The sequence below is a fragment of the Falco peregrinus genome, chromosome 1, assembly GCF_023634155.1.
Source record: "Falco peregrinus isolate bFalPer1 chromosome 1, bFalPer1.pri, whole genome shotgun sequence".
NCBI classification, from domain to species: Eukaryota; Metazoa; Chordata; class Aves; order Falconiformes; family Falconidae; genus Falco; species Falco peregrinus.
Window position 1 is genome coordinate 13,566,008 of NC_073721.1, and position 27,928 is coordinate 13,593,935.

Here is a 27,928-nt window from a genome sequence, read left to right on the forward strand (position 1 = left end):
CACATGCCATGATGACTTTTTAGTCCAATGGTGGATGCAAACCAGTTTCCACAAGTATGGAAAATGAGGCTGCAGCCAGCAAAACACAGGGACTAAGGTCCCTTGCAATATGTGAAAATTTGTAAGATTGGCAACTTGTGAATCTGGCTTATGTAGTGCTTCAATCTCGACTTGTAACAGCCTTTTATTATGCTGGCTCTTGACACCTACCCTCTTTGCGGAACCAATAGTGACTGATTGCTCAGCAGTTTTTCAGAACTGCTTCTATGATCAGACCAAACATTTTCACTTGTGACCCAAGTCTGAATTTGAGCTTGAGGCGATGGAGGTGAAGAGCTTGTCTGGTAATTCACACTGCTTGCTACTGCCTTTGCCAGCAGGCTGCTCCGTGAACAGCTGCTGTAGTACAAAAGGCCAAAGGGAAGCACCTCAGTTTTGCCTCAGTCCTTTCACACCTCTGAGTCACTGGAGCATACCCAAGTGCATGGTAAACTACAGGCAGTCTCTGCAGTGCGGAACAGGCTGTGCAGTTGACTTTAGCTGAAACGTGAATCATCTCAGTCCTAAATTATTTTAATCCAGTCAGTCATCTGTGTTAAAGGGTGTAAAGAGACAGCAAAGCGGAAAGAATGGCTGCCAAGTAGAGGATACAGAACACAAATAAAGCTGCTAAGATGAGATGAAATATGAACTAATAATGGTTTATTCCAAATGCCAGTGGGGTTACAGTGTGAATCACTTGGAGAGATATTCAGGTGAAATGCATTTTGTAGGCTTTGCCCTGAATGATTTTTATAGTCTCAGAGGAGGTGAAGGGAAGGTAAAGCTGTTAGTTACACAGGGAGTACACGCAGGAGTTTTGAAGTGCTCCCAAACAAATTCTTCCTAATAAATATATGGTTTTCAAGCCTCTTGTAAGTAGATGAACGTGAACAGCTGTAGTTCTTTTTGTAGATACAAACTAATCTCTAGTACATGTTGGAGTTGAAGGATATAGAGGACAACATGCTGTGGATTTGTAAGACTTTTCTAGCCAGGGAAGTATTCTTTTCATACCCTCTAAAAGTGGAAGGGAATGCAGAAGAGTGCAGAGCATAGTCTTCAAGAATACTACTTGGGAACAAAATCATGATGGGAGCAGTGCTCTTAATGACACATACCATGCACTTCTTATTAACACGTGAAACAGCATGTGTGAGGTTTGACCTATTTTCTTGACAGGTTCAGCCTTTTGGGACCCATATGAAATGGGCAGCATTTTCTAGCATTTCTTCCCAGTTTTCACTAGTGTGAACGGCTTCCATGACAAAAGATGGGAAGAATTACATGATCATGCTTCACGCTTTTAAATAATTTTAAAAGCCTAAGCAATAAGTCGTAATAAAATTCCTCAGACTTGATGAATATCTTTGAAAGTACTTCCTGTTTGAAGATTGTATGTTTTCTCTCTTCTTTCTCCTTATTACTAGCTGTATATATTATCAGTTTAATATTGTCCTCTGCCTGGAGACAATATCCGGTTGTGGTAGGTGAAGGGAGGAACTGTAATAGCTCCTTTCCATCTCTAATGCCTATGATTTTGTTTACATAAAAACATCCTGGGTTTTGTATAGTTTGTTTCTTTCAGCAGTTTATTACCAGCCCGAACAGCCCACTTTTTCACGATCTAATGGTTTGCTGCTACAGAAGTGATTATCACCTCCATTTTTAGTTTTAATAACCTTCCTTTTAATAAAGGTCAGTTTGAAGTAAGTTTCCGAAAGTTTGCTTCAAAACAATGCCCTAAATCTTCTGGAACCCACTGATTACTTTTTTTCCCTTCGAGGGAATAAGCTGGTTACATTTTCATTGGTTTTTTCTGACGTGACATAAGGAAGAACTGATTTACTTAGGACAGAATGACTTACTGGCTTCCCTGCATTATTGCAACCACAGGGAGAACTCCTAGAGGGTCCATGGGGAAGAACTGTTTCAAGGGCTCTTTTCTTAGGCGTTTCCTAATACTTTCCTAAAGCTCTGGGGAGGTTAGCTAAGAGTGGGTTAAACCGGTCTCTTAAATGACTGTTGGAAAAAGAAGCTAGGTATGGAAAGGACTATAGCCTCATCCTCAGTGTTGTTCCTTTCTCTTCCCCAGAATCTCAGAAATTAAAATAAAGATCTGAGACTTCAAATTACTGCTCAAGTGCATTGCCTTTGTAGAAGAAAGGCAATTCTTTCTACAATTTTTTTTTGTAGAAGGATTGTAGAAGAAAGTAAGGGGAAATGTGTCATTAATGAGAGAAGGGAGCACTGGACTGTGATTAAGTTTTCATTTGATTGAGGAACTTCACAACAGTGAAGAAATTGTCTTCAGGAAGTAATGTATGTTTTTCCCCAAATTTTTCAGCTTTAGCTCTGCAATATCTTTGAAGTTAAACTACACTAAATTAAAAAAGGCTAGTTTTGAATTTTACACTTTCCTTTTCCTCTCATGTTAATCATAGGAGGCTTGTAAGTAAGATCCGTGCAGTGGTGGGATATACCCGAGCAGAGTAAAATCCAAATGAAAGAAATGGTGTAATGAGCTGCCTAAAGAAGAAATAATAAAATTACAGTGTGACTCAGATCAAGAAGTGAACCACTGGAGAGAGTTCTGATGCTGAAAAGCTTACTCCTCTTGCTTTTATCCTTGCCTGTCTTGTGTTGTGTCTTTGTAGAAGTATTTCAGAACAATGTAGGAAGGTATTCTGGGTTTAGCTGGTCCATAGTTGTTCCAGAAGTATTGGCTAAGGTGACATTCTGGCTTGCACCACTCAGCTGTTGGACTTCTTGTTCTGCTTGTGGCTGTTCATCTTAGGGTACAAGAAACCAGAGTTATATCCAGAAGGCAGGTCTACTCCTTGGACGTTCTGTATGTTATTGTAATGCTGGATATTTGGGCTGCAGACGGTCCATGGTGAAACTCTCCTTTTCTTTGTTCAATACCGTTCGGGGTCTCACCTCTCTGAAGGATGCAAGGGTTTAAAAGAAATGGAAAACACAAACATCTGCAGGGAGATCAGGTTACATCATCTGTGAAAAAGTGGCAGATATGTAGATAAACACTTTGCCAATCCCCACGGCTAACGCAGAAACAAACTTAAAGGATGGAGGAAAAAGTAGATCTGAATATTTTTTTAATACTTCATGAATGACTTACGAGAAAAAACCTGTTAAACAAGTTAATGTACTAAAGCACAGCCTTTGCAGTTGCTATTTAAGAGCTGGTCTACTTTGATGAAACATCAAGCTAATGACAGTGCATTCAACTGTGAGCTAAAGTCCTGTGAATATGCTCAGATAGTCTATGAATTCAATCAAGTAAGGAGTCCCTCCATAAAGAGGGACAGTTTAGGCTCATTGGGGCGAGAGGTGATGTTAAGTGTAGTGATAACAGCATGGATAGTTTGAAGGCAGGGAGCAAGCTAGAGAGTGAAGTGAAAACAGGAATTGAGGGGAAAATCTATTACCATTTTTGATAATAGCAATGTTAGCTGTCACTTGCACAAGACCAAAACACAAGAGTGTTAGGATGAGGCTAGCATAGCTCATAAGGATCACTACTAACAATAAAGAGATAATTTAAGATATTTATATTACATGTGGGTTAATATTGCAAAGATAAAACTGGCCTGTGTTCACTTGTCAACTCTTTTCTCTTATTTTGCTGTCTGTCAATAATGCAGGCAGGTTGACTCAGTTGTGACAGATGTAAAAAAAAAATAATAATCAGTATGCTATAGCTTTGTTACATGGAAGAAGAAATAGATGCCAGCACAGCATCTTACTGAATAGGTGATATGGCATGTTTTGAAATCTTACCTTGATTTCCTCCAAGGTGCATTTTTCAGATGTTTGCTGCTACCCAAAACAGAAAAAATGGAATAGTTAACAATGTCACCTTGTCCAGCAGTACTTGCCACAAGACTATGGCTGTCTCAGAGGTACAGCCATTAGAATGGCTATCTCAGCTTACTGGGCACATTATTTGTATAAAGATGGCACAAAATTAATGCTTCCGTGCTCCATTAAGGAAATCACAGACCTCATCAGGGGACCTACTGAGTTCAAGAAAGTATTCAGGTTTCTTGAATAAGTTTGACTTAAGGAGAGCGTCGTAGTACATGTATTCTCCTTCTGCTTAGTTTCAGCAATTATTTACCCTTTGTGGTCATGTTTTCTATAGTCTGCTGGGAGTCGTGTGATTTTTGCATCTCAAAAAATAGCATAATTTGTGCTCAGAGACTGAGATTGTCATTAGTTTTTGTTCCCTTGATTAGTTAAACCCATGCTGAATATTAAAACAGTAATTCTTATAGTAGGTGTAGCATTTACTCTGTGACATTCAGTTCCACCATGGATATGTCATCAGCATCTACAGCTGTCTGAAGAATGAACACAGATAAGAAAGACATAAATGACTTATAGGTATGTCACAATATTTTACATACGTGAAATGAAAAGTATAGAAAAAAAAAACCCAAAAAGGGGATTGCAGAGGACTGTCTGAAAAGCAGTGGTATGCTAAAGATAGCCTTGTTTTTTACCCCTCACTATATGTGTTCATCTGATAGCAAAAAGATCAACCAAGTAATTTGGACAGTGAAATACAAATATTACTTAATACACACTTAAGACCAAACACAAGACAACATACCATTCAGATGCTAAGTTCGCATTGCTTGTCAGAAATGCAACAAAGACAGCTGAATAATAAACCATGGTGGAAACAAAAGGCTGATGACTTTTTACAGTCTCTAAGTCATTACTCATTGTGTTAACTTATAGGTTATCTCCATTTTCTTGGTAGGAACTTTCAGGATTAATTATGGTAAAACATGCAGATTTGTTAACCTACCAGTTCCAGAGAATTTAGGTATTATGCATCTATTACCTTCTCACAAGTCCCAGAATCATGGCTCTTCAATTTAGGTTTGGCTCTTATGTTGCTAGTTTGAATTGTGTCTTTACCCATTTCATAGGAAATCTGTCTGCTAGCAAGTCTGGAGAACATACTGGGGTTACCAGTTTCGGTATCATCTGTGTCAGTAGAGCCCTGAAATGAGTAGAGAAAAAACAATCACTTCATGTTCCTTAGACTTCCATCCAATTTGCCCCATGAGAGTCAGTTTTACCTAGACAGAAATTGTAAAAGAGACATACGTTGTATAAAAGACATTTCACAAAATTTATGTCATGTATGACTTCATAAAATCTCTGCTGATAAGAGGTACAAACAAAACTATCAAGTCTGTTGAGTCTAGAATTCAGCTTGCTCTTTTTTTTTTTTTTCTCTCCACAGGACGCACTGTAAAATTTAAAACAAAATACTGTTCTGTTATAGTCTATTGTTGAAAATTCTCTAATGCACCCTGTGACTCTGGGGAGACTGTTTCTATAGTAGTACCTAGTTAAGAAGCACAGGTATTTGGAGGAATTAGGTCCAATGTTTCCGAAGCGGCTTGCATGGAAGCAGAAGTAAATAGAAAGAAATGTTCAGGGGACTGCAGAATCTGTGCTTTAGAAACATTTTGTTTCACAAAGGGGCCCTAGTTTTATAAACTTTTTTCCAGCTAATGGGAAAACAAAACCTAAAAAGATAAAAAACCCAACCCACCAGAATTTCCTGGAAGTCAAAAATTTCTGTTCCTTTTCCTCACTCTGTCAGCTTTTTCACTACAATGATGAAGAATCACAGAATTCCAGATAATAATAAAACATTGAAACATCTAATGGGCTTGATGAGCAGCTTATGGCAAAGCAGCCTATTTTCTGTTTGACAGCATATCTTGCCTTAAAACGGGGGAACATAACAATGTGATATACTTTCTAATTTTTTTTTATGCAGCAAGGGTTTCACGTAAGCAATTTATGTGCTTTGGATGTAGCTTCCATCAGATGAGAGCATATAATTGCTTGAAAATAATCAAAGCAATTATTGATACTTTCAGTATTTGATACTTTAAATTATTGATACTTTGATAAACTTTCCCCAGGGAAGAAAATAAAAATAAGAGATAGAAAACCATGAACTTTGATGGAACTGGAGAAATTGGCCTGGTGAGTCTGTTACTACTAAGAGAGAATTCCAACTGGTGATGCAACACCAGAATTCTAATACATAACAGTTTGATTGCTCTAGGATCAGGATCTTTTTTTGTGTGCGTAACAACTGTAGGGAGGTATAAGTGGAACACAGAAGAAGGGGAAGGAAAAATTAATTTAGTTTGGAACAGTGACAATCAAGATTGTATTTTCAGAAGCAGCTTTCTAACTGTTGGGGAAACAATGATGAAGATGAGTCTACAGAGTGAAGTGTCTCCAGGCTGAAATGTCTCCATGGAAGGTTTTTCAGAAGAGCTCAAAAATTTTTAGAAGAGCTTCTCAGTTTTCCTGTTGAAGCCCAAGATTTTTTGGATCCCAGCATTTTAAAAAAATGTGTACTGTGCTTCCCATTCCACGCATAGAGTATATTAGCACTTACAGTCCTGTTTGATTGCATTTTAAAATGGAAGTGACTTTATTTTCTGAGCATCTGTTCTGGAGCTTGGCTCCTTTTCATTGCAGAGAACTGACTGGAAATTGTTTCTTTAGGTTTTTCCAAGGTGCAGAATATCTTTGTATCCACAGGAGTACAAAAAAAAAAATTAATAAAGATAATTTATTGTCTTACAGTTTGATGACCAGCCTTGACATAAAATAGATGGCAGCATATGTACTGCCTTTTTGTATTGTGAGTGTATGTCTAGGAATCTTACAGCTTAATTGAGCCACATATGGTGCAAAACCCCCAAAATAAATTATCAGTGAGCATAAAAGTAATTTTATTTGTTTTAAACTTGAGCCCCTTTTTCTGCTCTGTATTTCAGCTAAAATGATACTACTTACTAATAAATCAGAGTAGTCTATGGTCAAATCAAATAGTTAAGGGAAGCGTATATTCTTCTCAGAAAATCTTGACTCTATCATTGCTCTGAACAAGATCCAGACTTACCCAAGGCTTATAGAAAGTTTCAGACTGAAACATGCCAATTGCTTGGAATTTTTTACTTTGGGTAATTTTTTTTTCTCCATTCCACTGTTTTACCTCAGGTATTAAGAGTTGTTTTCCTAAGCAAAAAGAATCATCGGATTGTTTGTATGCTTCCCTTTCCCCAGCACTGATCATAGTACAGGAACACACTGTTACTGAAGGAGTCTGTTGGTTTTTCAAGAATCAAGATTCACAACCCGAAAGTTGCAATATAAAAGTGTTCCTTTTTTATTAGCCAGTTGTAAAACCTTCCACCTGAATAGTAGCTACTAGCCAGAAGAATTTCATTCTGATTGGACCAAGAAGTCTAAAGAATATAGAGTGCAAAGAAATTGAAATGTCACTGTTAAAAACAACTCAGAATTCAGTGCTTGGCTGGATTATATACAATTATTACCTTGACTATGAAAAGAATTACCAAGAAAATGATGGTTTTTCATATATTTGGAAATTTCATTTAAACCCACTGCAGTGGCCTAACTAATGTGCTTAGTTAGTTAGTAATGTAACTTAGGGTTGCAAGAGAGAGCCTGGGATGCCACATATTTGCCCTGTTCTCAGCTGCTGTGCAAAACATTTGGTTTCACTTAGACTGGCAGCAGCAATCTGTCGAGGTCTTCGGTGAGAATGATTCTCTAATAGATTTACTGATTTGTCCAAACGATATTACTATGTTTCCAAATACATCCCACTTCACTTTCAGAAAGCATTATCTGTTTCATTACAACCTTTCTTTGGAGAACTATTCTGTAACTAGCAGTTTCTTTTGCGTGTGAGTCCAGGCTCCAAATCTGTGGTCAGGCAAGTACATCATAGAAGTATGATCAGACTTTCAAGGGCGCTCTGACTCTAAGCTTCCCTTACTTTCTAAAATTTCTGTTCTTTCTTTCTTTCTTTCTTTCTAAAATTTCCATCTTTCCACTCTTTCTTCAGTGTCACCAACCATCAAGAATACAAAGATCTACATTCTGCTTTTAGACTTCAGCCTTCTGTCTTTAATTTCATTTTGTGCCTCTACTTTCTCTAGAGCGCTTGTAATGAGCACCATAATGCATTTCATCTAAAGAATCTACCACTTCGAGGGGCTCTATATGAAAATGAATTACTTTGCAATTAAAAATGGGTGTATGGGAAGTGTCTCTCTTACTGATTCACTGTCAGAGAGAGAAGACAGTTGCCTTTTTGCTTTCTGCAGCCCACTTATCTCAGAAGACTGGCTGGTTACAGTTGCTCGTCTGGAGGAGGGATAATTGCTGAAAGACCGTGAGTCCTTAGGAGAAACTCTCAGCAGGGATCCAAGGCAAGGAACATATGTTGCAATGGCTTTTCTAATGGATGAGAGGTAGAACCAGTCAGATTTTTTCTGTTAGCACAATTCAGTCATCATAAACAATACATTTATTCAGAGAGATGAACTAATGCTGCATGGACTGGAAAATTACTGGGTACAAAAAGAGTTTTCCAGATATCCAATATCTCATATACAATCACCCTGCAAGATCACTTATTCACAGTGTTCTGCAGAACTCAAATTTATTGCTTGGCAGGGATAAGGGCATTAAAATAATAACTCTTCGAACTGAAGGGAGCTACTAAAATTATGTTTTATCTCCTTTCAGCTTAATCGGGGCAAAAATAAAATTCTGTCCCTTTAAACTGAACTCACAGAAGTACCACATAATGAATTATTTTAATCTTCCCCTAAGCAGCTATTCTGGCTTCCTCTTACACATCTGTTTGCTGGCTATCTGTAGAGTTATACAAAATGTACAGTTATATTACAGTATTTCTTTCCTCATACACAGCATAAGGTAACTCTGCCTAGCTTTCCTCTTCCTACCAGCCTTCCCCACTTAAATGTTCATGCCCATTTCTTCTCTATCCAGTTCCCCAGTAGGTCTTTGTACAGGGTGAAACATCAGCATATATATGGCTTTGCTGCTATCCATCAGATGTCACAACCTGTATCTGAACTTGACATGGTAATGACCCAAGATGTTACAACTCAGAAGAAATACTATCTGAAATATGAAAACTTGATGATAAAGGTGGGGATGATGCACAAAATAGGGTAGAGGTGGATTGATGCCTTACGGAGTTGCATCTCTTACTGGTCTGGTTAATTTAACAGACTGCTATTTGCAAAACTGACAAACGTCTGCATCTCTCATGAAGATAGTTAAAAAATCTATAGTGCTTTCCTTAGAGGTGGGAAGGTCTCGATCTTTTGTCATGTAATCTCTGAGTACAGATCAGTATCCATAAACATCTCTAACTCCCATCTGCATAGTAATTTGTTCCAAGTACAAATTCCACTGACATTTATACGGCATTGAGTAGTTTCTTGGTGAGGGCGAGGCTGTCTTGCAGAGGTAAATGAGCAGGTAAAGCAGAGTTCAGTTACTAGTCCTAAAAGTGACAAAGTTATTGTCTGATTTTCTTTGCTGTATTAAACATAGCTTATAAGAGTGAACTTACCTGTATTTGGGGTGAGTGATGGCATAAATGATGGGGTTATGGATGACAGAAGCTTTGGCAATCACAGCTGGTATGGAGTTCATGAAGGGTGTTAGAACGTGGGAATACCTAGGGTAATGCAAATGCAATATATGTTTAGTACTGAGTTCTGTGTAGTCTGTGCAGTTATACACTTACAAGACCATGCTTTATTAGTGCTCCAGAGAGAGTAAAAGGGGGAGTTCTGTACCCAAACAGTGAGAGAACAAACTTTGCATCCTTTGTCTGGAAAGATCAACACCACCCTTTCAGAGAACATCAGCGTTTCTGGGAGACATGGTTGTCTTGGGGCTTCTCTTGCAGCATATCACTACTATGAGTCAGGATGGTGGTCTGTCCGATGTTTACCCTAGGGACAAAGTCAGCCTTCAGTATGTGAATGTACATTCATCAGAGTATCTCTCTGTTCCACAATCAGCACATATACTTGCTGAGCAGTATGTCACTAAACAGGTGTGCAGAATGAGACATTGTAGGGAAAGAGAACTAATAAACCTGTTTGCCTATTGAAAGTTTATTTTTTGTCTGATCTGGACTAAAAAGTGAAGGAGAAGTATTTTCGGGTGTCATATGTTATGCTCATGTGTTACTGTGACCGTGCATATATGCAGGTGACGCAACTCTAAAGGATAAATGAATTATGATTGATGTGTATACGCCATGCTGCTGCTGCTGCTATCAGCCAGTTAATGTTTGAAGAGAACTTGAAGTAGCTCACAAGGTCTTGGTCAGAAGAAAGTCAACAGAACAGCTCAGACCAAAATAGCGATAACATTTCATAGGTGGTTTCTACCATGCAGATTTCCCATAGACCTGCTTAGAGGCTCTGAAGACCTCTTCCTGCATTAGTCAAAAGAGTTTTAAGTGAGATGGCCTGGTAAGTCAGTCTTTCCTCCCAAGGAAAACATCCTTCCTTTATCACTGCTTTTCTTCCTGAAAAGACAGTCTGAGCTCTATCTTTCAATTAGCTTTGTGTTCCTATGGTATTATGGAAGAAAACAGGTTTTCCTTTCAGTCCTCTCTCAGGTCTCATACAAGAGACCATACTGCAGACAAATAACAAAGAGGATGGCATAAGTAGGTGGCAGCTCATCATCCTGGTGAAGCAATTTTTCATGATACTACGGGAATATCTGTGTTCTGTGATGAGGTGGAAATGGTTTGCCAGTGGTAATACAGGAATCATTTTTTCAGCTGCCTGAATGTTCAGATGCCATTTCACCTCTAATTTAAGGCTTTTGTCTGATAAACATGTTCTTCATATACAATTTTTAATATGGTTTCTCCTAATCATACTTTTAAAACATTGGTTAGGGGTATAATTCTTCACAGGTTCTGGAGAACACCCAACAGTGTGACCTTGCTGGTGTGGAGGTTTTGACCCTGAGGTGAGAGAGAGAGTGCTTTGGTGAGACTGATGGAGAGTTCAGCTAACAGAAATGAACAGTGACAAAAGCTTTTGTTTAAGCTAACCATTCCCATAAAATACAACCTGTAAACCGACACTAGTGAACAAGATGGTGTGCTAGCTCAGTATTCCCCAACCAAAATATTTTCTAAAAGATTCTTCCTTAATTTTGTATATGTTGATGCTCTGTCAGATTTGTCTTTAGCACAAGACTATAGCCATAGACTCCATGTCTGCCTCCCATATGCGCATGCAGTGATTTTATCTCAGTTCATTGTAATAAAAGTGCAGAAGGCTTCCAGGCTTGGTCTATTAATCTCTGAAAAATCCCAGGAGGATTACCTAAAAGGAATAATTCAGAAATAGAAAAAAATCTGAATGAAGCTGTGTTGCTTACCAGATAAGAAAAATCTGTAAATGCTCATTTGTCACACACTGTAGAATTATGAAATTGTCCATTTGTTCAGATTTTTGTCAGAGTGAGACGTGGGTAGAAGTCAAGTTCAGCAGGCACTTGATCATCCTAAGGTAGATGCTGAATCATACAGGGAAGCCTGACAGTTAGCTCAAATCGTTAGCTTAAAGCATCTCTTAATTTATCTTTTTTTAGGTACCTTAGAGCAAGTAGTACTTTGAGGTAGCTGTACTGCATTTCTTTGTCTTCTGGCTCTTCCTGTTTCTGTCTGGCCCCATATCACCAGTGGTGGATGCCCAACACCTAAGTCCCCTTGTGATAGGAAATAGGACACTGGGATACATCCTAAGGATTCATGTTTTTCAGTGAGGACCGTGTTTACCTCCATGGAGAAAATGTTCGCTGCTACTTGGAATTGTGCCCTGGATACAAAGCGAGAGAATCCTCTTCTCCTAGCATTTTTTCTACTTAGTGTGGTATTTCATAAAAGCAACGTTTAGGAAGCTGCCTTCCTTAGCTATGTTTGACAAGAGGCCCTGTAGTGGCCTCTTCCTTAGGTGTGAAACAAAAATCACCCCTGCCTCCCAAAATGCTCCATCATAAGTAAATTTACCCTGTGTGTCAATTTTAGGAAAACCTACCTTTTATTTCTGATTTGAAAAATACAAATAGAAGTGTTTTGTATGTCACAGGAGTCTTCCACTTGAGGTTTTGCAGCTGACAAGACTTTATCAAGCAGATAGTCACACCCATTTTACAAAGGTTAAATGGAAGCTCAGGAAAATTTGCATGTTAACATGGGAGAAATATCCACATAGAGCCAAGACATCCTGACTCCTAATCCATTACTTGTACCTGAACTGTATCAACTATAGCCTGGTGTTAAGCTGTGTACAGATACTGTATTAACAGTGTCATGCTTTTCTTGAAATTACTGTCTAAATGCTGGCATTTAAATAGATCAAGAACATGCTTAGATGCTTTATATTTATGATCTTTTATATCCAGCATCAAAAAGCTCCCCAATGCAAATAAGTACTAATTTTGAACATGCTTATACAGGTAAGGAATTTCAGCAGTTTGATGTAACACAAGAAAATGAATAGACTTTTGTAAGTAAAACAATTGGAGAAAGAAAAGAAAATCAACCAACCCCTAGGTGCATCTTTTGGGACTCCCTATTTAGCATTTTGGTACTTAATAAAGTTCAGATAGTTCACATACCCAAACATAGAGAATCTGCATTCAGAAATCATTAGCACAGTAATAGCATGTTGCCAGTAATAACCTTCTTGGTTTTTCTTTTTTTTTGTGTGTTGTTTTTTTTTTTTAAATTCAAACTAAGAAAAAATACCAGTCAGCATAAGCCTCATCTGTTAAATGTCACTCCTAAATATGTGAATGTTTTGGATGCACTTTAGGCATCAAACTTGACAAGTAGCTTTGACTTTCATCTGTCTTTTACAATTTCACACCTTTTGCTTTCAATGAATATTCCTTTGCTGATACATTCATAATTACCCAGCAAAAGCTATCAGAGCAACAACAGAGTATGGTGACCAGGAAATGACATAAAGCAAGATGACAATCAGTGCAATTTTGGCCATCTTCCACTCATTTTTCATCCTCCGATACTGTTTCTGGAACTCTTTATTTCCATTTTTGCATCCAAATGTCTGAACAGACCTAGGGGAAATAAACGTACAATAGCAAAAAAGGAGGTAGGGAATTGAGCAAATAGCTTCATAAAATGGGGCAACATTTACTCTTATGCTAGTTTATGCTAAAAGTCATGCACTGTTAATGTATGTTAATGCAGGTATGTGACTGGTCCTTGACAATTCAATGTACTTGTGTGGCACTAGTCAATGGCAAAATTCACATGTGCTTCAGTGAAGAAAATAGTCCTGTACCAGAAAAATTTCCACATAAATCAGGTATTCAAGCCAATTGAACAATGTTATATTAAATACAGAGTAGAGAAGTCCTTGCTTCCCTAGGTCCAATATTGCTATTTTACTCTGACTCTACTGAGCTATGTGACTAGATATGCTGATACCTACAGGACAGATATCTGCAGATTACAGACATGGTGGCAGACATTGGCCTTGCTTTTTACATTAGTTTTTGTTTCAGAAACCTGTGATTAAATGTTTTGCCTCTTTTTTACCCTTTGACGAACATGGAATTTGTATTTCAATTCCATCTATTTTTCTGTGGAATTGTTGACACACAATTGTTAGGTGTCTCTGATGTCCCTTTAGTATTTCTTTTGGTTGGTTAATTTCTGTAGTCCTTTCTCATCCTTTAGGTTTCTATTGTTGCTACTCACATCCTTTTCAGCATCATTAGATGATATACTGAACAGCTCTGGCTTAAATTCAGGAATGGCCCTTCTAAGGATCATATCTCTTACCATACTGATAATTGATGGAATTCTTGTTTGGTTTCCTGTCTCAGTCATGCATACAAATTAAAAGTGGAAAACTTCTGAATTTTCTTCTATTAATCTTTGTTTAAGCAAATAAGCAGTCACTTAAACAGAAGGATAAAAACTTAAAGACTGTTGGCTGCTTACTTGTTGGCCTTCTTGATAGCCTCAAATATAAAGACATAGCTGTATATGATAGCAATCAAAGGAATGAAGAAGACAAAGCAGAAAAGCAGCATTGTGTAGGCACGGACTGATGGTGTGAAAGTCATGTAGTCCCAGGAACAGGAGGTCAGCAGACCCTCAGGAACGTACGCACCTAGAAAGAAAGACAGGAGAAGGCATAAGCTATGAAGTGATTCTTATTCTGAGTGAAGAAGTTAGAGAAGGGTACACAGAATAACATGGGATTTAGCCCTATTCTCTTAAAGGGAAAAAGAGTTTGAAAGGGTAAATGATTCTTTGTTTAAAGCGCCTGTTTTTATTTTCTTTTACTCTGTTGCCCTATTGTATTTATGTTTAGCAGTCTAAGGTTTCAGATTGGAAAACTGAATAATTTTGTTTCAGTCCTTGAATATTGCTTAAAGCTTGACATAGTCAAAGGGCATCTCTCCAAATACTAACGTGGGTTTTGGATCAGACCTGTGGGTTTTTTTTAAGTATCTCCATTTCCTGACAAACTGCTGTCTTCCTGAGGAGTGAAATGAAACTGATTGCTATAGCTACCACTTTTTTAAGCTTGTGCAGATAAGAGAAATCTGCTGTGCAATGAGAAAGGTTTATTGTGCAGATCAAATTAATTTTGTCTTGAAGTAAAGTTTAATACAAGTAAAAAAAAATCATACATACATAATATTCTGCCTGAATTAAATATAATCTGGAACTGTGTCAAACTATTAAGTAAAGAAATTGTCAACAGCAGTGTCTTTTTACCTTTGTATTTTAATTTTCACTGTTTACAGTGATATTTTCTGTTGAACTCTTAAAAATATTGCACCAGATGTGCTCAGATGCATCTAATTACTGCATGAGAGTTAGTACTGTGGGTACTATTAGAATCTAATTACAAGATAACAACACACTTCAAGCAATTATTCCACCTTCTCCAATTAAGAATCTAGAATCCAGGACTATGTTGTCATTTTGTTTTTCTAACAGTTCCTCGTTCAGCTAAAGGCTGCTTCTCCCAGTATTGCAGTTTGCCTGCTTAAACGTGCCTCATGTTTATGGGGGACCGGAACGACAACAAGACAGTAACAAAAATCTGCTGGAATTCTACCCGGTAACTGAGCTGGTTGCAGCATCCTTTGGTAAAATCAAACATTGCTGTGGTCTCACCTCAGCTGAGCTGACACATTCTCTTCTGGAATTAGGGAGCACAATAACGGGCTGGGGTTTTGAATGATGAGTTCATTCTGACTTACTGACTGAAACTGGTGACTCATAGAAAACAAATTAATGGTAGTGAGGCAGATTCAAATGAGGAAGAACAACAGAAACCCTCTTTGTTACAAGTTGCAAGTATCGAGAAGCTGTATGTGTGTTCCAATATGCAGGTGTAAAATTCACACTTACAAAAGGAAATTAGTTACTTAGCTATTACTAAATGCCATCTTTATTGGAAGCCTTAGTGAAGATACCAGTGACTGAATTGAGAATGTGACCAACATCTAGTGCAGTTTGCCTGTCTAGAGCACAGTCGAGACTTACTGAAGATACACTTGCACAAAATACTCAGACTGTATTCCTCTTTTATGTGAATGAAGAAAATTAGATTGACACTACTATCTTACACAGCATCTTTGGGGAGGAAAAAGGTAATTAGAAAACCCACAAAATACATTTATTTCATTTTTATATTGTTGAATTTGGTTCAACAGAAGTAGGAATGGGATAATAGGCAGGAGCATCCTTCCTAAATTTTGGCCTTGATTTTTATCTACTGCTCTTTATTCAGTAAGTAATGAGCTCAAAGAAAAGTGCCATTGTCGTATAATATGCTGTAACACACACTGGATTTTTTTCTTTTGATTAGAGATCTTCAGTTTCAATATGTATTTTATCACTTTTCTTCAAATTGACTTATTCAAGCCTAATATGCAAGCCATTAATTCAGCTCTCTTCTATACCTGTAACCAGTCTTTAATCCAATGTATGAGGGAAAAAAAACTTTTATTCCATTTCACTTACTCCATCCAAAGAAAGGCGGGAGGCTCCAAGCCAAAGAGTACAGCCAGACTCCTACCAGGATTATTAGGGCCTTCTTCTTAGACATCACTCCAACGGAAGCCAGAGGTTTTGTGATGACAAAATATCTGTCCAAGGCAATCACCATCAAAGTGGTCATAGATGTAATGCCAAAAAGAGCTCCGCAGAAGGCATACAGCTCACAGCCTTTCAATGAAGATGACAGAAATAGCAGTGAAATTAATCTACCCATGCTAATTTCTGGGAGAGTTCAAGTGTTTCCTGTGAACTAATGTCTTCTGGAATTTGTAAAGCAATGGAACTTCAGTTTTCCTGCAGTTGTAATACTATTCCATAGCTGTTGTCTGTCTTGCTAATTACATTATCCCAGATAAACTTCAAAGATTTTGTTTGCTTGAATTGCTGGAGACAGTGATACTTAACATCTTTTCACTCAGTGATTTCTGATGTTTCCAGTGGGATCATTTCAGCAGTCCACTAATACCTTGTTTAACTCCAGTTTTACTGCGGCTCCCATAGAAACAGCTGTTTTGCTTAATGGGTTATAGCTATTTTGATATCATAGAACCATTTATACCTCAAGGTCAGCATAGCTGAAGTAAATATGCATGCTATGAATATAAAAATGAGTGATTTTGCTGAAGTAAATATGCAGACTATGAATATATTAATAACTGAATTTAATTAATCAAACAACCTAATGATTAAAAGCATGGGTCTGGTTTGTTTTAAGATGTATGCAACTGAACACTTCATAGAACTAAAAAAACCTGTGCTTTTGGTCATCAGAGATCAAAATAGCAACATTAGTTCTCTGACCTTTCTGTCAATACCTGTTCAAAAGGCAAAGATTAGTCTTCCTCTTACTACAGTTACACAGGAAGAAAGCAAGCACTGTCATTCCACATTTTCTTTGCCTTCAGAGGCAATGTTCATTTAAAATTTCAGTTGTGAAAACTCACACCTGCCAGGCTTTCTTGCCTCACTTTTCCAGGTGTAAATCCCAGAGAGGGCTGTTTAGGAGAACTTTAAAGCTGGTGCGTTGAGGGGTGGTGCTTTGTTACAGGCCTCTGGCAGTGACTAAGGTGTGATATGATTGGGAAAGAATGGTGACAAGAAGACTAGTCCTGTGCCTAATGTTGCCAATGCCACCTTTGTATTTATCATCTCATGCATGTAATTTTCCTCCCTGTGGTGGGAATGTATTTATTGCACACGGAAAAAAAAATGTTCAAAGAAACATTTGTGTCAACATTGAAACAATGTTGAGAACATTTTTCAACATTGCAAGTGTACCTGAGGATAAGGAAATAGTAGATAAACTGCCACTATGGTAAGAACATACTTAGTGATATCTTAGAAAGAATAGATACAAACCTTTCTCACCAAAAATCCAGCGTTTGTGGAGACTATTGGTGAAAAAAACTGGAGACTGCGTAATGGACATCAGGAAGTCACTAATAGCTAGATTGATGATGAATATGTTGGCTGGAGTCTGAAGGCTCCTACTCCTACAGAGATCAGAAGGAATGTTGCTAAACACTGCTGCACTGTTAATTACGTTGTTACTCTTTCCTGTGAGCCTTGGCAGCTTCACAAATACCAAGGCACACTACATAGCAAGCTAGAGCAGAGCACTTCTCTTTTCCCTCGTGAGAGAACATAAGCAAGGCTCAGTTTTGCACCCTTATACTCCTGTGTACTTTAGAGGGTTGTTTTGATAACCAGTTCAGTGATGGGGATAAATCGTATTGTCCTTTAAATATTCTGACCCAGTGCACTGCATGTCCATGATTACCAGGAAATTGAAGTTGATGTACTCTATGGATTTCTGGATCTGGGTCATCTTAAGCAGGGGGAGGGGAGCGCATTTTCCACTGCTGCTAAAATCAACAGTGACTTCCAAATACAGGGATTTAGCAAACTCACTATGTACCACATCAAGCATTTTGTTTTACATCTGTTCTTCTCTATGATAGTCATTTCACTGGCCCTGACACTGACTTTAAAGAGAGCAATAGCCAGCCTTCAGTGTAACCTGCCTGTATATGTTATTCATAGTATTATATTACAATGTTTTACAGGGTACACATAAAAGCTCAACTGAGAGCTCCGCAGTCTGGGGCTCAGTGTAAACTTTAGCTCCTTTCTCAAATTTTCAGTCTTGGATACGATTGAAAAATACCAGAATAAATGATGGGTTCTTTGCACTGATCCAGAATCAATCACTAGGACTACTGTCCCCTATCTGTCAACTTAGGAGCAAGGAGATATTTTTAGTAGATGCTTATGGACCACTTGTATTTGTTCAATAGTCTGTAAAGTTGCTGAATATATTTACGTTTCAGGCAGCTGTCTGTCTTATAGTTTGCCATTACTTGAGAGTGCTTTCTAGGCATCTGATGTGTTCTCCAAACTTCTGATGTACTTGTTACTTTGCTATCAGTATCCCTTCATCCCATCATAACATCTTCAAATGAAGACAGGCTGTGTCCTCCAGTGGAACTGCAATTGCCATGACTGGTTTTCCTGTATGGGACCAGCCACAGAGCCAAGCTAGCTCATGTACTTCATCTTCACGTATCTGGTCTGCATGCCAGCACCTTTTCTGATCTTAAGGCCATGTCATTCACACTTAAGTGTTGGTATGTACTCCAAATGCACATACTGAGGCCTACTGTTTAATGCGCCACATAAATATAGGCTTGAGATCCAGACTACTTTCATCCACACTCCAGTGCTTTAAGTTAACACAGCCAAATAATCATATAATTGCTATTATTTTTGTTTATTACATTAGTGCCTAAAGACAATTGTGAAGTAGAAGCTCACTGGCCTGGACATCATGCCAATGCTCTGTCCCAGTGTGGCGTAACAGAAACAGGATGAGTGAACAGCAATGGTGAAAAAATCACATTGTTGTCAGAGATCCAGTTTCCTTCAGATAGAAAAGTTGGAATGTGGCTTTATTTAAAAGGAAATAAGCCAAGTTTTAGAAAATGTGAAAACAAGAGACATGGCCAGTAAGGAACAGAGAGGGGAAAGAAACCGAGCAGTAACCAGCAGGAGGAAGGAAACATCTGAAACAGAGAAGATACGTGGGAAGCACAGGTGCAAAACATCCCATCAGTCCAGTGCAGACACAGTTAAGCTGGTAGAAAATTCTGAAAATTCACTGGAAGGTTTCTGCTTTGGCTGCTTTTCTATTGCTTGGCTTATCTGGGAGATTCTTTGCAGTTTTGCAAACAATTGTGCTATGGCTGTAGTTAATGGGAGGAAGTCAGAGGGAAATGGCAGGTTGCCACTTCTTTTCCTACAGCGATGTCGCTTGGTGCTTTTACTATGTCTGCATAGCAGTCTGATAGAATGCCTGTGCTGCATTTGCAGAGCACAGTCATGGTACTGTTAAAGTTCATAGATCTGAGTATTTACAAAAACATCACAAAGAAAGATACCTGCAAAAAGCATAGAAGACCAGGAAATTACCCAGACTTCCTGTGATCCCCACTATAAGAATGACTACTCCAATTGTATAATGAGCATGGTCTGGGACATCCACTGTAGGAAAGGCACCAGGAACATCTTGCATTGTCATCTTCTGTGGAGTAAACAAGAGGTCATAGGTATATTGCCAGACTTTACTGAATAAGCTGACATGTGCTTCTCTAAGAAGAGGAAACAGTCAAGAATGCAAAAAGACAGCAAGCAAAAGAAGTCAGAATAAGTTAATTGCTTTCAAGTTACATTAACTGTAGATCACCTTCAGGGAATAGTTACATCAGCAGTGCAAAGGTCAAAGGGTGGTTTATCTGCTTACTGTTGATTTAGAATTGTGGTGAAGAAAAGCAATCTGTTCTCTCCCAAAAGAAAAATAAGGATACAGAGAAGAAAAAAAGAGACAGGAAGGGACCCTTTTTATTGCATCTGACATCAAATAATGCAGTACTTAACAAGTAAGTTTTCTGTACTTTTCATTTCAGGAAAGTTTCTGTACCTGTGAAGTATATCTGTTGTCCTCTGACATCACGGGCTAGACTTCTCTAAGTAGAAATGATCTTCTATGGATAAACGTGCATTTATTCCCTTATTAGTATGACTATTTGATTTCTCCCACTGAATAACACTGAATTGTGAGCTGCCTTCAAGACTTGGTTGCCAAAAGCCTGACAGTATTAAACAAGACTCTTTTGGAAATTAAATTAACGTCAGAAAAACTAAACCACAAACCCTTTATACCTTATGTCTGGTTTCCATACCAGTTGTTTTTGCTCTGCACTGAATGTATTTTGCTCTCTGTGAAGTATGTGATAAAACACTTGTTGAAGGCATTTTTATTGTAACTTATAACTCATAGCAAAATTCAGTATCCAAGTCTGAAGACCACAGCATTTAAATAATCAATTAAAAACATTTTCTAGTTAATTATCAGGAGCCACAAACACATTTCAGGCCAGGTGACCACAGATTAGTAATGAAGCAAACAATAAGGCTGCACCCAGGAAGCAGGATGACCTGATAGAAACTGAAGAGGACAGAAAAACAGCTGTCCAAACCATCGCTGTTGTGCTGCCTTTTGATGGAAGGTCAGGCAAGGAGACTTAAACACTCACCTCTGTGCAGCTGCCACTGGCCTAAACGTCTCCTGGCTTCAGCTCCAGCCAGCTAATGGAGTCATGAAAAATACCAAGTCTTCTCCTCATTCATCTGCATGGACAGATCCTGTCTCTTCCTCATAGCCAGGCTTTTCTCATCAAGGGTGGCACTCGCTCTGGAATGGCATGCCGTGACCACTGCTCATAGCTCAAGCCTGCAAGCTGCAGCCACGGCATTCCTTGGCTACTGAGCTGTGAGAATCACACCAGGGTTCACAAAAGCCCAGAAAATAATTCTGAATCATTTGTAGCCTGCCTACTGTGAATACTGTCAGCTCGGCTGTGGCCTAGGATCCAGGACAAGGGGATTGCTGGTGCCGAAGTCAGTGCCTGTACCAAACTTAAATAGTGCTAATGAGGCTGGATATGTTCTTTACAATCACAAGTACTGGCAGGTGGTGGTACAGCTGTCAAGTGCAGTCATTCCTTCCCAGGAAAAGGAAGGTTGCTGGTAGGAAAGGAGGAAAGTGCACAGAGGTAGCTATGAAGTTCTCCCTTTTATGCTACAGTTGTGTTAGTAGCTGACATTCACCATTAAGAGTGCAGCTCAGAGATGCCTTTGACAACACCTCAGTTATCAAAGGAAATGGGTATTTTCAGACAATAAAGGCAGACATTACTTCTGAATACATCTGTGAGATTGGCCTGAACTTATCAGAGACAGTGTGTATCTAAAACCAATGTGCGAGTAGCAAGAGGTGAACCCCAGGAGTGTCTGGAATTCTGGAAGAGATTGTCTTTGCTTGTGCGCTGAAGATCTGCCTGCAGCAATCCTCAACAACTGGAGCATACTCCCTGGGTTTCTACATTAGCAGCAATGAAATGTTGGACTCTGATCTTAGAGAGAAAAAACGTAGCTCTGGCTGTTACTGTAATTGGAGCAAAATGTTAAGGTTGATACACTAACTGAATGACAGTATCATGGCATATACTGTGCAGGTTCCTGCAGCAAAGTGTTAAGTTGGTGTCGCATCACCAACATCAATGAGCATCTTGCCTAGGTAGAAGTTGCTGTGCTTAACACACTGCCAGTAAAATAACAACAACAACAACATCCCATAGTGATAGCAAGTGGTGAGAGGAAGTCTGAGATAAAACCATTTTAAATAAATGAGATCAGGTGTTCTTTAGTTTGGTTTGTGTTGTTCTTTTTTCTCCTTAGCCTTGTGGCTAGAACATTTTTAAACTGCTGTTCTACAGAGAGTTAATGATGATTATTAATGGAATGGAGATTTCTGATTTTTTTTGCCTATAGCTATCCATTTAATCAGAAGTGGATCAAGGTAACAGAAATGAAGCAACTAAAGGAGCTTGTTTTGGCTACAAAGAACAGATTGAAATGAATTTGAATTACATTTGTGGAGGACTAAGGACAAGGGAAAATTTAAAGGATAAATACACAGAGAAATCACAAGAGAGAAAATGTGATTTAAGGGACAGTAGAATACTTTAAAATGACTTATTCAGGAATGAAACAAGTTCAGAGTCAATAAAAATGTCAAGCGTGAAAAAAAAAATATATTTATACCAAAGCAGTGATAGGACATAAATAATAATGAATATATGGGCAAAAAAAAGGTCTGTGGCAAAGATGGATAAATTCACATTTCAGTGCAGACTGCATGGGATTTTTATCACAGGGTCCAACTCTGGGTGTTCTCTAAGATGAAAAAGTCAGTTATTAAAAAAGTCATTTCGCTGTTTTTATTGGAAATACAGATCTGATTCAGAGCTTCTTTAAGTCAAAGGAAGTACTAGTTGACCGAGAAGGCATTCAATCAGGTCTAGACACTTTAAATTCATCAGTAAGTTGCATACACAGAAGTTCCTTACTAGAAGATGAAAACGTGCCTGTAACAAGTTCATCTCTAGATCTTCTATGGGATTTGTATGTCAAAAGACAGGATAGGGAGAAAAAGATAGTGTTTGAGGAAATCAGGTCAGCATGATAATTAAGAAATCAGGTAATTCCCAAAGCTTTTCTCTATTCACTTTCTCCAGCAATTAGCCTTGTTTAGTCTCTGACTTACGTTGTCACCCCGTGGTATGAGTACTTGGTTGTCAGGGGAGAATAAAAATCCCACTGTCGGAATCCCCACTGTAGCAACTGTCCTTTGAGAATACTCTGAACAGTTATTTGCATTGATAATACGCAGCATTGTTGCCTTGCATGTTTTTCTGTTGAGCTTTCTATAAATACCTTGTAATAAAGATAAGAAAAACAGAACAGGCAAAATCAGCACTTCATTAATTCTCTTCCAAGTGATACAACAGCATAGTTTATTTAATGTAACATGGTTCAGAACATCACCAAATGCACAAAGAAACTGAACCAGAAGCTAAGAGGTTGGACATTTCCCAGTAGATGGACAATGGACTACAGCTTTCCTGGGTCAAAAAAGTAAAAGATGCTTGCACCTGAGGCTCTGGACCACTGGGTGCCAGTATCCCCACAGACCAACAGCACTGTGGGTGCTTAGGTCGGTGTTAATCCTGCAGGAAACAATTCATTGGAAAGCACCAACTTCCTGACAGTCAGTCAATATAGACAATGCTTGTTTCTCAAGCAAGTGAACAAAATGGTCATGGGAACTGTGGAGGACATCAAGGTAGTAACTATAATGTAACAAAATTTCTCCACAGTAAGTACTGAGGATCAGTCGGAGAACATACTACTAGCCAAGGACAGCATTTTAATTAACCTTTAAAAGTAGGTTTTATAATATAGTTTGGGTGTATATGAAAACTGGGTGTATATGAAATTTGTGGTTTTAATTTCTGATAGGCATGTTACTTATGTATTTTTACACTACAGTTTTGCAGAATCACATGGATAATTTTGGTGTGGTAAGGAACTTTGGTAGCACCACACTGATTCAGGCCGGCATTCCTGACAAAACGCTACCCTGCCTTTAGCCATGACTGAATGCCTCACAGAGCTGCAAAACGTGCGTAATGAACAGTGATGTGGGAATTTCATTTTCAGTATGGAGCCTTAGCAGTTGGTTTATACCCTAAAACAGTGTTATTATCCCTTTGAAAGGATAATCTTAGTGGAGGATATTTTTATCCTCCATATATAGGTGTAATCCTTTTCTAAATCCTACTCTATCATTTGCCTCATTAGAGTCAGTGGCAAGAAATTATGAAGTTGCTCTGCCTTAGTGTGTTTCCTTCCAGCAGGTTTAAGTTTGTCCTTGTGGAAAGACTAGAATAGAGGGAAACAGCAAGGTTTAATGCAGTCTGCCTTCTTAAAATGCTCCTTGTTCTCCCTAAATGAATACTTGTCTACTGCCTACAACAAAACAGCTGAAACAGAACTGACCATATTTTCAGTTATCGTTTAGTAAACTTGGCTGGGACTTAAAAACTTGAGATGCTTTTTGGGAGTTTGGAGCAAAGGAAATGTTTGATAGAGAAATATATCTAAATCCTTGCTGTTCTGGCCTTGTCGGGGGAGACTGCAGCACAACACGGAGCCACATTATTCTGTATTTATGGCCTGCTGCCACAGCTGGTTACCAGGGAGGCAGAATTCTTCCTGGAGGGCCAATCTGAGGAGCCAGCCTTCTTTTTGGGAAGAGAGCAGTGCACAGTCCCCTCTGTTGAGGCTTGGTGCAAGCAGAGAAGGGGTAAAAATGAATCAGCCACAGAGAACAGTAGTGTAGGGCAGAACTTGTATTTCATCATGAAGTTTGTCAAGATCCTGCAAGACACTGGTCTGAAGAGAGTTAAAAGGATAAAGGAATTCCTTTGCAGTTCAGGACAAAACCACAATTCCTAAGTGATTTGCCTAGGTTAGAAGGCAGTCTAGATCAGATATAAAACCAAGGAATATTTGATGTCTGACTCTATTCTGTCTTGAGAATCTGTTTATTATACACATTTTCCTGAGAAGAAGGTTTTCTGAATAGTTATAATTGATTACAGAAAAAACCCAAAACCAACCAAACCAGCTCACCACTGAGTAACTTCTACTAGAAGACATAAAATTTTTGAAAGTCCAATCCTCCGCATCCCCATAGCATGAGAAAAATATTTGTGTATAAATGGAAAAAAAAAAAAAAAAGGACAACATGCAAAGAATACAGTTCAACTATTATTAGGGAAAAAAATCTGTTCTCTTTCACAGTGAGAAAAAAAATCATTTAACAATTACTGTTCACTTGGAGATGTCGATTACTGAAGTCCTACTGAAGCTAACAGTGATGCTGGTAGGAGCAAGGCCATGCATGTAAATACTTGTAGTGAATATAAATCGTATTTGACACAGTCCACTCCTCACATTCTCCCAATGGTAGGATAAAGCAAGGTTTAGTTTATACCTACAGGGAAAGAAGAAATCCTCATAAGGTCATTTGGAGATTTGAACATATTTCAGTGCTGGTTCTGATTGATTAATGTATGTATTTGTGTAACATTGTTTCAAGAGTCAGGAACAGAAAAGACTAGGGCAAGAACATTTTTTCAGCTACTTCTGCCTGGACATGAGATGGATCGTATCTAATTTGGTGTAAAACAAGATAAGGAAAGGGAAATAAGGACCACTACATCGTTGCTTTTGTGAATTCATCTGGCTTCAAACTGTAGACATTGGTTCTGCAGAATGAATATTTTAATGGAGTAGAGCCCAGTTCCGAAACATGGCAAGTTTTGGCAGTCCCACATTGACTTCGGCAATGTATCGGGTGTCTTTGTTCTTAATTTTCTACAGATACAGGTAACGAAGCTGCTTATTTACACAGTATGACTTATACAACCAATGGTAGCATTAGGCCTTTTACATTGCAACAAGTCATACAGTTTAGAAAAATCATCAGAACAGAAATACTGCAATTTCCTAGGGTTTCTAGGTGCAGTGTTTGTACCGCCTACCTACAAGAGGCTTCAAACAACTGACGGCACTTATTTTTCGGTACAGTTCCTTGCTCCGATTTCTGAGCCTGCCTCTGTAGGCACTTGCTCTGTGGTGACAGGCAGCACAAAGAGTAATCCCACCTCAATTATGGTTTCAGCAGGGTGACGCCAGCTGCTAAACCCTCTTTCCAGTAGGCAGCAGGGCTTTCCATAGATGATGTTTGTCCTGTTGAGCACTTTGGGTAGCAGATTTTGTATCCTATCTTCTAGATTTAATCTCAGTCACAAGCAGCACATACTGCTTTCAGTTCTGAAACTCTCTTAAACCAATCTTTGTGTCAAATTAAAATGCAAAAGTTTGAAAATACAGTCACTTGACCTGGGGAGAGGAAATAGACAGCTAATTACCTTTTTCAGCAGAATAAGGAAAAAAACCCATTTTTTTAAATTTTCAGTTGTAAATCACTCTGTGCCCGGAATCCTTTTCCATTTTGGCATGTTCACTCCAGTCTCTCTTCTCCCTCCCTGCTATGTGCTGCTGTCCTCTTTCATATGTTATCCATCTAATTCAGTTTGTAAGCCTTAGCTCAGGACACTTCTCAGTTTATTTTTCTGTAATACACCACACACATCCAGGTTTAATTAAAAAATAAGTAAACAGACTGGATTTTTACTATGCAAATAATAAAATATTTACCGGTCCTTCATTATAAATTTGGATTAAACTGAAACACTCAATCCAACATCCTATATGCATAAAAACTTTTGGAGTGTTTGAAACTTGCACACAACTTTCAGGTGTCCACTGTGTTACGTGGGCCATGCCAAAATATCTGGTGTGACCACATCAAGATTGTAAGCTGAATTTCAGATTTTAAAAACTTTAAAAATTAGCTTGGATAATGTTTTTGTTCTTTAGTTTTAAACAGACTTTTGTATAAATAGCAGACAAACAAAAGGTTTTAGTTCTAGCAGTATACTGAGATATACAACCAGGAAGAGAACTTCTGAACTCCTTTGATTTGGGCTTTTTAGCAAGCCCAAAGAAATTCCATCCTGAATTGTCATCACAACAGATTCTCACCTTCACAGTTCTAAGGAAACTTTCTTTCTGTTTAGCATTTGACTGACAAAAGAGCTTTGATAGAACTTACCTTGGAAACCTTCTGAACAGCTCTCTTGGGTAACTGCAAATAACAACTCATAACATCTACATAAGCACTCCATTGCACTTACAGACTATTACAGAAATTACGGGGATTTCCATCTTGAATAATAACACAAGAGAGCATTGTGTTTGAACTGCTAAACAGCTGTTTGATGCACAAGAACGTGTTGTTTTGATAGTTTGTAACATATTTGGTGTATTTTGCCATTAGACATTCCTCCCCACCTTCTGCCCATGTAACTGTGCTGAAAAACACTGCTTCTACAATCCTTTCTGCAGTAAATAAATAGTTAAAGGAATAAAAAGAAGATTTAAAAGTTTTCATTATGTTGTTCATTATTGCATTACAGCATTAAATGTGTACATGCATGCACCTTAAATGTCTGTTTACAGTTCTATAAATGGCAGCTTTGCCAGCAGAACTACTTGCTATAGCTTTTAGTGACAGAAAACACTTACTGTTGGGGCTCTAAGAGGCAGGTCCATCAGTGTGTAGGCTTTGGCTTCCGAGTCATTCCATGTGTTGAAGGACTCCACAATTTTGGTGCCGTTGTGGTCCTCAGAGGGACAAGAGATCCCCCTTTGAATGAGCTGATTGTTCAGGTGAATGAAATTAAGCTAAAACAAAGAAAGAAAAGCTCTCCTCTGAATTTAAGTCAGCCAATTTACCTTTTTGTGTTTGTGTAAAGCAGGTTTTTAGGTTCTCTGGAATAACGTGAGATCCAGTGCAGAGTTTCTCACTAGAGCTTCAGATTGCCTCAGTCCATCTTCAGCTTAGTAAAGGGCAGCAGCAGCAGCAGCTTCCATTTAAATACAGGAGACGGCAGGATCCACACATGCCCAGTTTGAAGCTTGTTCCATCCAAATTCGAGCTTCACTTTCATTAAAGTATAAAACTGATGCTCACTTAAAAGTGCTGTTATCTTTTTTTGCCTTTGACAGATACATGTCTGAATTTTAGTGCTATACCGTATTATCCCTGTATGAAAACAAGCAAGTTAAAAGGTTGAGTTCACTGTCTTAAATATTAGACCTTACTGTTTATTTTCACTGTGTTGGTGAATTATTTTTTAGTAGTCTGCTTTTAAAGAAGATGCATGTGTACAGTTCTGCTGAAATTGTCTGAACTCCATTAGATTTTTATATTTAACAATGTGCTTGTGTGCATTTCTGTCTTGTAGAATTTAGGTCATGGTTATTTGTTGGTCCGCTTCTAAAAAT

General features: G+C 38.4%; 2 protein-coding genes across 2 annotated transcripts in view; one reads left to right on the forward strand and one right to left on the reverse strand.

Moving 5' to 3' along the window:
- The window catches only part of WAPL (WAPL cohesin release factor), a 160,000-nt gene that overhangs the window by 13,884 nt on the left and 118,188 nt on the right, over positions 1 to 27,928 (forward strand). The gene's annotated exons all lie outside the window — the stretch shown is intronic.
- Positions 686 to 27,905, reverse strand: OPN4 (opsin 4). Its single transcript, XM_055790355.1, is given in 14 exon segments — positions 686 to 2,890; positions 2,893 to 2,983; positions 3,841 to 3,879; positions 4,913 to 5,074; positions 8,199 to 8,379; positions 9,530 to 9,637; positions 12,913 to 13,077; positions 13,970 to 14,141; positions 16,013 to 16,216; positions 17,408 to 17,541; positions 19,486 to 19,628; positions 22,713 to 22,882; positions 27,167 to 27,298; positions 27,377 to 27,905. Coding segments are annotated over 12 exon segments (1,626 nt in total). The 5' UTR covers positions 22,842 to 22,882; positions 27,167 to 27,298; positions 27,377 to 27,905; the 3' UTR covers positions 686 to 2,792.